The sequence below is a fragment of the Arachis hypogaea genome, chromosome 20, assembly GCF_003086295.3.
Source record: "Arachis hypogaea cultivar Tifrunner chromosome 20, arahy.Tifrunner.gnm2.J5K5, whole genome shotgun sequence".
Taxonomy (NCBI): Eukaryota; Viridiplantae; Streptophyta; class Magnoliopsida; order Fabales; family Fabaceae; genus Arachis; species Arachis hypogaea.
The window spans coordinates 123095064-123107013 of NC_092055.1; the positions used below are offsets into that span (position 1 = coordinate 123095064).

Genomic DNA, 11950 nt, shown 5'->3' on the forward strand with positions numbered 1-11950 from the left:
ATTTTAAGCAAAAAAATTATATGTTTAACACGATAAAAATTATTTTTTAAACGATAAAACAAATTACTTTTATCCAGTAAAAAGGGCAATTTGTAACTGTCATTTTAAATAACATGAAATGTCATTTTAACCTGGTAAAAACGGCAGTTTCAAATGCCATTTTAACCCAAAAATGATACTGTCAGGATAAAAACGGCGGTTCAAAAATGCCATTTTAACCAATGAAAAGTCACTCTGTTAGGGTAAAAATGGCGGTTCAAAAACGCCGTTTTAACCAATCAAAACGCCACTCTGTCAGGGTAATAATGGCGGTTCAAACCGCCATTTTAACCTATCAAAAAACCGCCGTTTTAACCCAGAAAAAACGGCAGTTTGAACCGCCATTTTAACCAACAAAAAATGCCATTTTATCTGGAAATAACGGCGGTTTTAACCGCCGTTTTAACCCAACTCAAAAACCGCCGTTTTAACCAGATAATTGTGGCGGTTTTTTAAAAACCGCCGTAATAACCAAATGGTGCTTCAAATTATGGCGATTTTTTTAGCGCCGTTCAAGGTAATAATGGCGGTTCAAACCGCCGTAATAACCTTAAAAAACCGCCGTAATTACCAAGTTTTTTTGTAGTGACCCCTCCTCATTCCCACTTTGAAACGCTGCCACTGTAAGAGAAATCTTAAAGCTATGCCACTACAATCTCCTCTGTCATGATCTCTCCTCCGGCGACAATCCTCTCTAGCGACGACCTCCTCCGGCGAAGTCTCCTCCAGCGGTGACCTCTTCTTGCAACGTCTTCTCCAATGGCGATCTCCTCCTGCGATGATCTCCTCCTGCCAGCGGCGTCTCCTCCAGCGACGGTCTCCTCCGGCAACGTCTCCTCTAGCGGCAACCTCCTTCTGCGACGTCTTCTCCAGTGACGGTCTCCTTCGGCGACATCTCCTCCTGCGACGTCTCTTTCAGCGACTTCTTCTCCTGCGGCGATCTCTTCCTGCGGCGTTCTCCTGCGCCAGCAATCTCGTCTATCGAGCTATTGAACTGCGAGTTTCTCCTCCGGCAGACTCACAAGTAGGTTCTTCTCCCTATTTTCCTTTATTCTCTTGAAAATATTTCATTCTAATCGATTCTCTTAGGCTTGTCTTAGATTAGATCAACAAATTTAATTAATTTGGTTTGAATCTCAGCATAGTACTCAAAATGTTTGTTGTTCTTTATTCTCAGCATGTATATGCTCTATTTTGTTGTTCAATTTCCATAAAAGAAAAGAGAAAAACACTCTATAAATTGATTGAAAGAGATTGATGATGAAACCAAACACAATCTCAACTATTTCAAAATTGACTGTAACTAAATTGTTTCATCATCATTTTTTCATTGCTGTTTTAGTGTGGCTCTACTAGTGTCAGATGAGTTAAAACTTGAAAAGGTGATTAATTAGACTATTGAATTTATGTGTTCTGTGTCAAATATCAAATATGTGACACTTTCTAATTTTGGGAGTGAAAGAAATTAGAAGTTACCGAATTAATAATTATCATACTTGCAGAACTTTAACAACTATTTCAGGCTTTAATATGTGTTTCGCATATCAGAATACTCGAAAATGCTCTTATAAACCGGCTGCAATATCCTCAACAAACTGATAGAGAAATAAACCCCAACTACTCGAGTAATTTAAAAATTTTAAGTATTTTTTAAGTTTTGGTTATTTTTGTCAATTAGAATATATTTATGATAGATACAATCTTAATTTTGTTTTTCATAATAAATTTGTTAATGTTTAAACTTTTCATGGTTAAAATTAATTATTTATTTATTATTAAATAAAATAAATTTTAATTTATTTTTTTGTCTTTTTAATATTATCTGATATATTTTCTTTATCTTTCTAATATTGCCGAATATATATATATGATTTGTTCTGTGCAGCATATTATATATTACCTCTATCTAAGCATAAACAACCGATTTTGGTTTGCTTTGCTTTCCTTATTAGCTTGACGATTTGAATTCCATGGCGACTTCTTCTTTTTATAAACCATTATTTCTGGTAAAGTGCTCCATCGAGAAAAGACCTTCCTATGTCTCACACAAAAATTCTCATCATAATCACTTCAATATACCAATTGCTTCTGCTTTTAAGGTAATAAGAATTAAGTTCTATCCCCACATATATACACTTCTTCATTTAATTTAATTTATTTTCAGAAGTTGAAGAAGGTAATTAAGTATTAATAATTAGTATTTTGTTGAATTCATCACTGATGAGAGCAGAAAATGACGATGATTGGTTTGCCGGAATTCCCAAAAATTGTGGCAACTTCTGCTGTTAGATTGGTTGATGCTTTTGTGGATTCATTCTTTGAATTCATTGATCAGCCATTGCTTCCATCTCAGGTACCTTCCTTTAATTTGCATCCATTTTTTTTTTTAATGTTAAGTTACAGCTTCAACCTAAACGAGGAGAAGAGTTTTATGAGTGACTTATATATTACTTACATATCACTTTTGGCATTTCCATTAAGATTACATAATCATCCCATAAATTTCTAACATGTAAAAAGACAAAGTATTATAATATAAATATAAAACAGAATAAAGAAATCAAAATACAATACCAATTAATATATAATCTAAAATCTGTTGAAAATTTCCTTAAAAAATTATTTATATTTTTTATTCTTTTATGACATTGAAATCAGACTTTAATGTTCAGTACATAGTCAAAATATTTTCACATCTAAATTGACAAAGACTTCCACATCAATACAACAAATAATTTTAGTTACGTCAATCTTATCTTTTTATAACTTATTAGTATATTTTAACATAAGTCAGTCTATTAATAACAAATTCTTATCCCAAAATTCATGCACAATTATACAAATTATTAATTGTTACGCCAAATAATTGAGAAGCAGAATAACTTTGCTCCCGTGGAGGAGTTGGGAGAAACAATGGTTGTGACTAACAACATCGATGGCCATATTCCGAATGGTTTTCCTGAGGGTGTCTACATCAGAAATGGTAATAACTAATAACCAATACCCTTCTTTTTTTATTTTATTTATACACATTCTATCTTTTTTTTGAACCAAAAAATTCAATAAAGCAAAGTGGAACAATTAGAATACATAGAGTATATAAAATTACTAGTCAAATAAATATAAATTAATTTAAAATTATCTTTGATATTACCATCAATAATTAAAAATCAAAATGAGTCTATTTTCTATTTTTAGGATTTATTTAAACAATAATAATAGAGTCTATAAATATTATTATTTTAAATTAATATTTAATTAATAATAATTTATATTTATAAAAATTTATACACATAAAATATATAATTTATATTTATATTTACTAAAACTTATACATATACATTAATATAATTTGTATCTAATTTACTAAATCTGCGTATAATTTTATATTTATATTTGTCAAATACTGACTAAAATTGGTAAATAGATACTGGCTCCTAAGATTTTTTATTTATTTAAATTAAAAGTAACATCAATGTAATAATTAGTTCACAACAGCATCGTATGTGGAGTTCACAATAAACATCTGTCCTTCCTTCTTGTTAAACATATATCCGACAATTATTATGTTACACCCGAGACGCTAAATTAAAGTTTCTGGTTGGACTATGCATAAGCTACAACGCACTAAGTTTAATTTAGGGCATCATACCCTGAAATAATTTAATATTCCTAGTGTAATTTGTTAAATCTACACTGTATTATTTATTAATCTCTATTAAAATAGAGCTCAAGATAAGTTCTAGATATATTATTAGTTTTTTAGCTTGTTATTATTATATTACGTCAGCTAAGTAGTTAATTTACACAATTTAAGTATAATTTTTTATTTTTATATTATGTCATAGAATTTTTATTATATTTTTATTTTTTATAATAATTTAGCTTTATATAATATTATAAATTTTTTTATCTTAACTTTTTATATTTTCTTATCTTTTATTTTTATGTAGATTACACTATTATTTTTAATATTAATGTTAATTTTTTTTAACAGACATAAATTTAATTAAAATCTAATTCCTTCTATCTTCTCTTCTCACACTTAACACTCATTCTTATATTTACTATATAAATCAATATTCATTTTATACGTTTTTTTTATCTCCTCTTACATAATGTCATACTTCCTTTTTTTTCCTTCTCTCTTTCTATTGCACAACTGGAATTTGGTTGATTACCATAGTTTTTATTTTTATTTTTTTAATTTGCTAAACATATGTATTCGATGATTGTGTGATTGTATTTATTAATTTTTCTATTTCTTTGTGTAATTGTATTCATGAGTTATATAGTGTCTTTGTTACCTATATATCACTTTTTTTTCTTTCAATAATTTATATTTTTTTAGTATCATTTAGTTATAATAATATTATATTGTTGAAAATATATATTGTCATGATTCATGAAAAATAAAATTAGAAAATTGAATATCGTTTTAATTATCAAAATATTAATAATATTTATGGGCAATTTACTTAAATGAAATAAAAGGATGAAATGCTTACCCAATTGCAACATTTGAGAATCGTTTACCTTCGTGTCCTATCACTATTCTATGTAATCCGTGGAAACATCTCACGTTTTAGCGTTACACACATAAACCGTGGTAACCTGCATACATAAACCGTGGTAGTCTTTCACGGTTTATGTGGAGGAAAATGCTATATATACACGGTGAACTCATTGTGTTGAAGAGGAGAATTTTTACAATGGCAAGTGAGGATGAGAATTTCCTAGTGCTAGTACATTATTTTGGAAAAATTCAAAGAAGCAAGAAATACGGTGTGAAGTTTACTGACAGAGAATTGTTGAGTATATTTATCAGTTCATCAAGTAGCTTGTCAGATATAAAGAATAGCATATTGCAGAAGCTTGGAGTATTTGGGAGCAAGTGGGTGAAGAAGTTATTCTATAAGATTTTTATCGCAATTGTGTCAACCGGTGTTAAGTATGATACGTTTGTGATAGCGGCCGATGAAGATATTCGGGTTCTGTTTCACTGTCTTAAGAGTTTTCCAAAGGTCAGAATACACGAGGTGTATGCGAAGTTGGAGGTCGGTGTCGATAGTTTTGGGGCATCAGCTCCGGTTCCTCACTCGACTGCCATGGGCAGTGCCTATAATTCGATGGCTGTGGCCGCAGCAACTGTTCCGTACATTGCATCTCCTTCCTTTGGGGCTGATTTAGACCGTACGGAGGTAGTTAATTCTGTACCATTCGAGAATCGTGGGGTCCGACATCAGAAATATGAGGTGGATAATGGTCCTGGCATTATTCCTGATGTTCTAGGGTTCGGAAAACCTGATCGAGTTGAGAATGCAATGCGGGATGATGACTTAGACCAAGAGCCTATTGATATCATTGGGACAGCAATGATAATACAGGTGCCAATCCACATACACAGAATAACCCTTCAAGTTTCGGCACACAGCAGTATCCTCCGCACTTTTCCACTCTAAACTTGGAGGCATTAGGGCAACAGTCAGACGGAGATGCTGCCGTTGGGGGTTCTTCTACAGAATTTCAGATTGGATAATCATTCCAGAATAAAGAGAAAGCTGTTGAGTGTGAAAGATTATAGCATCCGTCGAGGTGTTGAGTACAGGGTCTTAGATTCGGATCATCTGAAGTATCATAGAAAATGTAAGGAGTTCGGCAAAGGTTGCAGTTGGTTGATTCGCATATCGCTTCGTGCACGAAAGGGCACTTGGGAGGTTAGGAGGTACAACGGTCCGCACACTTGTTTGGCCACCTCCATTTCGAGTGACCACCGGCTATGTGTGATTGGGCCAATCGGATGGAATATGACAAGTGGACCCAGCATCAGGATAGCAGGGGACGGTTTGGTCACATGACAACTAATATTCGTGAATTTGTGAATTCTGTGTTAAAGGGTACAAGGAACCTCCCGATAACTTCGTTGGTGAAGTCCACATACGGAAGGCTTGCTGAGCTATTTGTGGTCCGAGGACAAATGGCGGAGGCACAAATGGGGACTGGGCATGAATTTTGTCAGGCGTTGGTGAAAGCAATAGAGCGAAACATGAGAGACTCGAGATGCTTCACCGTCACTTTATACGACAGGCACCAGTCCGAGTACACTGTGGCTGAGACGACGCCCACTGGTAAATTCTCGCTTGGTAGCTATCGAGTTTCTCTTAGGGATCACACATGCGACTGTGGCTACTTTCAAGCTCTGCATTACCCATGTTGTCACGCCATTGCATGTTGCGCCCACTCGCGTCTGAATTAGGCCTCATATGTTCATGATGTGTATCGTATGACTGAGGTGTTCAAAGTGTACAAGGAAGGGTTTGCCCCCTATCCCAAAAGGACTCTGGCCGCCATATGTTGGTCCGACTGTCATTCCAGACCCTAAAATGAGGCATGCAAGAGATGGACGGCCAAAGTTAACCAGAATCCGGGGTATCATGGATCAGACTGCTCCAAACCAACCGAAGCGCTGTGGGCTCTGCCGTCAACCTGGTCATACGCGGAGGAACTGCACACAGCGAGGACATACTGTTGTTAGGGATGCTTAGATGTTATGATTTTTTTTGTTGTTGAGTTCATTATGTTATGTATGGTTAAGTCGTGTAATATTAGATGCTGCTATCAGTGTATTATGTATGTTTAAGTCGTTTAATATTAGATGTCGTTTAAAATGAAGTACGATGATGTTTATGTTTTAGCTTTTAACCGATGATTGATTCATAACAGAATTAAAAAGTTTTCACAAAGGTGCTCATAAGTGAAGATCATAAAACATGCGTAAACACGTATATATGCATATCACAGGATAATAAGACACACATAAGTCCTACCATATGACTAAACAATGCAATGCTAATCCGAATTTTTGATGGTATTATCGTCATCAATGTCGAAACCACCAAGCAAGTGAGACCTAGTGCCACATCTAGCAGGACGCCGCACCCTCGTCGATTGCTGAACATACTCCGCTCGGGATGTATCTGGCAGTACGACACTAAATGCTGATGCGGGAGTACCACCCATAGTAAACCATGAGACATAGATAGTATAACTAACCTCTTGGTTGATGTTTCTAGCCACGTGCGCAACGCTATTCAATCGGTACATGTGAGTTTCATCTTCCATGGCTCCACCGCGCCAGAATCTTGATGGCCCCGGATTCTTTCTCAACTCCTCACCACCAAAAACTTTAACCCCCAACAATGAAATCCATCAAAAGTTTTCGCGGATTATGTATATATATAGGTACTCAAAAACTGTGGGAGGTTACCATGGTTTATGCCCAAACTAATCTCTTCATAAACCGTGGAAGGCTACACGGGTTACGCCTCCCAATGTTCACTTCATAATCCGTGGAAGGTTACCACGGTTTATGTTTATGATGCTTCCTTCATAACCCGTTGGAGCTTACCACGGTTTATGTGTTAGTTCTAAAACGTGGAGTGTTACCACGGATTATATAAAAATGAATCAGGACATGCAAGTAACCAATTCTTAATTGTTGTAATTGAGTAAACTTTTCCTCCATTTATTTTAAATAGGTAAATTGCCCAATATTTATTATATAAATCAACATTCACTTTATATATATTTATTATCTTCTCTAACATAATTTCATACCTCTTTCTCTTTTCTCCTCTCTATTTTTCTAATATTTTACACAACTAAAAGTTGATTGATGACCATAGTTTTTTTTTTTTTTTTAAACGTATGTATTAGGTAATTGTGTGATTGTATTCATTAATTTTTCTATTTTTTTTGTATAATTATATTCATAAGTTATATAGTATTTTTGTCGCCTATATATCACTCCTTTTTTTTAAACAATTTATATTTTTTAATATAATTTAATTGTAATAATATTGTTGAAAATACATGTCATTATGATTCAAGAAAAATAAAATTAGAAAATTAAATGCCGTTTTTAACTATCAAAATATTAATAATATATTCATACTTATATTTTATATAATAGCTTCATTATTGTACCATAGTATTTAAATATAACCTAAAAAAATTTAAAAAAAAATAAAAATAACTATTTAAAAAATAAAAATAAAAATAATTATATAAAATCAGGTGAATAAAATTCAATTAAATATTTTTATTATTTATAGTTTAATTTATCTATAATTTTATTTTTTATAATTATTAAATTTTGAATTATATTTTTATTTTAAATTGTCATTTATCATCTACTGTTATAAAATTTAAATTAATTTTGATATACTAGTAAATAAAATTTTAAACTTCTTAATTAACTAAATTTCATTCATATTATTTAACTAATTATAAAATAACGATTAAATATAATTATTATCTATATTAAAACGGTATATTTTTATATATTTTTTGTTAAATAATAATATTATATATTAAATTATATATAAATTATCAAATTAAATAAATATATTATATAATATTTTTTACAAATTAATTTTTAAGTTTAATATTAATTTATATATAATTTAATATATCTCTAAATAATATATATAATATTTTAAATTTATATTATATAATATAATTAATTTAGTTCTCCGCGAGTTTTAACCTAGTTAGGTTAATTAACCTTAATTTTCTTGTTTTTTACGGCGACAAATGGCAGGAAATTAATTAAGGTAAAACGAACAAATCCCGTTGACGTCCGTGGACTAATTAATAACTAATGTACAAAACGAATTAAAGGTCAAAGTATATTATATATATTAATTGCTCTAGGCACCATATAATGGAACTAAGAATATGATTGGTCTGTTACTGGAATATTCTAAAAGTGGAAATATAGATAAGAATTATTGGAATATTAAATTAAAGTAAGTTTAAGCAAAAAATTCAATAATTAAATACTATTATTATCATTGTGCAGGACCAAATCCGCTATTTGGAGGACTGAAATCAACAAATTCAATATTTGGAAAGACAAGTCACGTATGGGTGGAAGGAGAGGGAATGCTTCATGCATTGTATTTCAATTATAATAATAATAATAATAACAATAATTGGACGGTTCTATACAACAACAGGCACGTTGAAACTGAGACCTACAAGCTTGAAAAACAAAGGAACAAACCATCATTTTTGCCGGCCATTCAAGGCGATTCACTTGCCATTTTGTTTGCATACCTCTTAAATTTGGTCAGTATAATGTTTACTATAATCAATGATGAATCATCTTCTTGACTTTGACTTTATTTCTAAGTAGTCTAATATAATTATCAATTATTTTCCAAAGGTATATGTTGGGTAGGTTTGATGGTCAACTTGGATTTTGTTTAATCGCTTAATTGTGTTTAACAGTTGAGATTTGGCAAAGTAAACAAATACATTAGCAACACCAATGTGTTTGAGCATTCAGGCAAGTTTTATTCCGTGGCTGAAAGTCACATCCCACAAGAGATTGACATCTTTACCCTCAAAACCTTAAGGAATTGGGATGTCAATGGAGCCTGGAATAGACCCTTTTGCAGCCACCCAAAGGTAATTAAGTAGGTTACTATTCTCTTCTCATCCAATAATAATAATCTCGTTCATCAAACTCAAGAATTGTTTAATTTATTGACTTATCACAGAAAGCTCCAGGTACAGGGGAGCTTGTAACATTAGGAATATCTCCAATTTTACCTTTTTGTGAACTTGGAATAATTTCTGGTATGCATTATATTGTATTTTTTCATAAGACAACATTATTAATTAGTGTACAAACTAGTTCCTATAGACTATATATAGTACATAAATAATATATCTCACATGGTTATTTCACTAACTTTTTCAGCCGATGGAAAAAAATTGGATCACAAAGTTGATCTCAAACTGAACAGGTGCACCCTTTGCCATGAACTAGGTGTTACACAGAGGTAGAAATTGTACATAGATAATACTTAAAATACTTTATTATTATTATTATTGTTGAGGATGAAAACGTGCATATGCAAAATATGATCATGTTTTGTTTTTTTCTTTGTAGGTACAATGTAATCATGGATTTTCCACTAACCATTGATCTACTCAGACTTGTTAAAGGAGAGCAGTGAGTGCATATATCCTTTGTAAAATAATTAAACCCAAAATGCATTCAATTCAAAACCGCCACAATAGTTATTTGGCTCTGCATGACTGATTGCAGACTAATAAGGTATGATAAGGATGAATATGCAAGAATTGGTGTGATGCCACGCTATGGTGATGCAAGCTCAATCAAGTGGTTTGAAGTGGAGCCTAATTGCACCTTCCATATCATCAATTCTTTTGAGGAGGGTCACGAGGTAATTAAGTTACCTAGAAGTAATATCATCATAGGACTGAGATTTTGAAGGTAGCGCGTTTGGTCAATGTCTTGAGACACAAGAAATATAGAAATGATCGGTCAATGATTTTATATATCCTACAAATTTAAATTGATAGATAGAAATACATGAATGGTTATATATCATACAGACATATAAAAACAAAGAACCAATATTTTTTATTTTTAAGCAAACTTTTATCGGTATTCTTTATGAACTAAGATAGGTACCAAAGGTCAAATGAACACTACCTAAATCATTTCTCTTTCTTAGACATATGAACAAAATGGCTGCACCATAAATTTGATAATACTATGAATAGGTTGTAGTAAGAGGCTGCAGATCTCTTGATTCATTGATTCCTGGACCTCATCCGAGTTCGAGTTCGAATGAACTCGATTGTCTGTCTCGTTGTTACGAATGGCGATTGAACATGGAAACAGGGGAAGTTAAGGAGAGAAGTCTGATCGGACCCAAAGTAGTGTATATGGATTTTCCTATGGTCAATGAAAACTTCATGGGTATCAAGAATAGATATGCATACACACAAGTAGTTGATCCCCTTGCAAGCTCTACACAAGGTAACACTACAAGATTTTTTTTTTTAAAAAAGTAATTATGTGCAGCACTTCATAATTGTATATATGATACAATCTTTGTATTTGGACTATTTAGATGTGCCAAAATATGGAGGTCTAGCAAAGCTCTACTTCGAAGAATCATCGAGTGAAAAGTTATTTATGGTAAGCGAATTCACATTTTATCTGCTATTAAGTAGGATAAGAATTCAAATGTTCGTACGAAATTGATAGTTGAGAATTGAAAATGTAACAGAATAAATAGTTTTATTAAATTATTTGAAAGGTTGATTAAATTATTATCCAACTGTTTTCAACTATTAATTTATGATGATATAATTATGATAAGTTCTTAACTTGAAATTTGCGAACTAGCAGGGAGACAAACAACATGATGAAGATCCAATAAGGGTTGAATACCATATGTTTGAGAAGAACACATTTTGCAGTGGAGCTGCTTTTGTACCGAAAGATGGTGGTGTAGAAGAAGATGATGGTTGGATTATCAGTTTTGTTCATAACGAAGATGATGCCATATCTCAAGTGGGTTAATTAAAACTATATGTAGTAGTATCCAATAACAGATTATGCTGAGATATAATTAATTGCTATACCATATATTCAATTATTTGCAATTTTTGTTGCAGGTTCATATAATTGATGGAAAGAAGTTAAGTGGTGAGGCAGTTGCCAAGATTACATTGCCATGCAGAATTCCTTACGGTTTCCATGGAGCTTTCATGCCAATCTCTTTTCAGGCGTCTCACTAGCACTATGTTGTTTGTAGCCACAACCAAATAGATGTAATATTATAGTTACACAACCACAATATTACAACCTTAATATAGCAACAAAGTTAAAGTTACGTCTTCCAGGTTTTTTTTATCGTATTCCTTTTTTTTTTTTTTTAACCAAAGATATGAGATTCGAACCCGCAACTTCTTAATTGAGTACGGGGAGACTATGCCATTTGAGCTATTACTCATTGACTTTTATTGTATTCCTTAGATGTATAGGAACAAGTAGATTTAAATTAAATTACTTTCATACTCA

At 32.2% G+C, this 11950-nt stretch overlaps 1 protein-coding gene across 1 annotated transcript; it reads left to right on the top strand.

Annotated features, from left to right (window-relative positions):
* Positions 1 to 1933: 1933 nt before the first annotated feature.
* Positions 1934 to 11950, top strand: LOC112786269 (carotenoid 9,10(9',10')-cleavage dioxygenase 1). Its single transcript, XM_072229735.1, has 13 exons — positions 1934 to 2138; positions 2270 to 2392; positions 2917 to 3022; positions 8903 to 9171; positions 9334 to 9513; positions 9606 to 9684; positions 9809 to 9890; positions 10001 to 10063; positions 10160 to 10298; positions 10642 to 10900; positions 10995 to 11062; positions 11276 to 11440; positions 11545 to 11950. The coding sequence occupies exons 1-13, from the start codon at positions 2010 to 2012 to the stop codon at positions 11665 to 11667; spliced, it is 1785 nt and encodes a 594-aa protein (XP_072085836.1). The 5' UTR covers positions 1934 to 2009; the 3' UTR covers positions 11668 to 11950.

Bases quoted from the DNA above. Each gene is read 5' to 3' on its own strand.
- LOC112786269 (XM_072229735.1), top strand. From the start codon at position 2,010: ATGGCGACTTCTTCTTTTTATAAACCATTATTTCTGGTAAAGTGCTCC. The intron at 2,393-2,916 runs GTACCTTCCTTT...ATTGAGAAGCAG, and splicing joins AGCCATTGCTTCCATCTCAG to AATAACTTTGCTCCCGTGGA. The intron at 11,063-11,275 runs GTAAGCGAATTC...GCGAACTAGCAG, and splicing joins CGAGTGAAAAGTTATTTATG to GGAGACAAACAACATGATGA.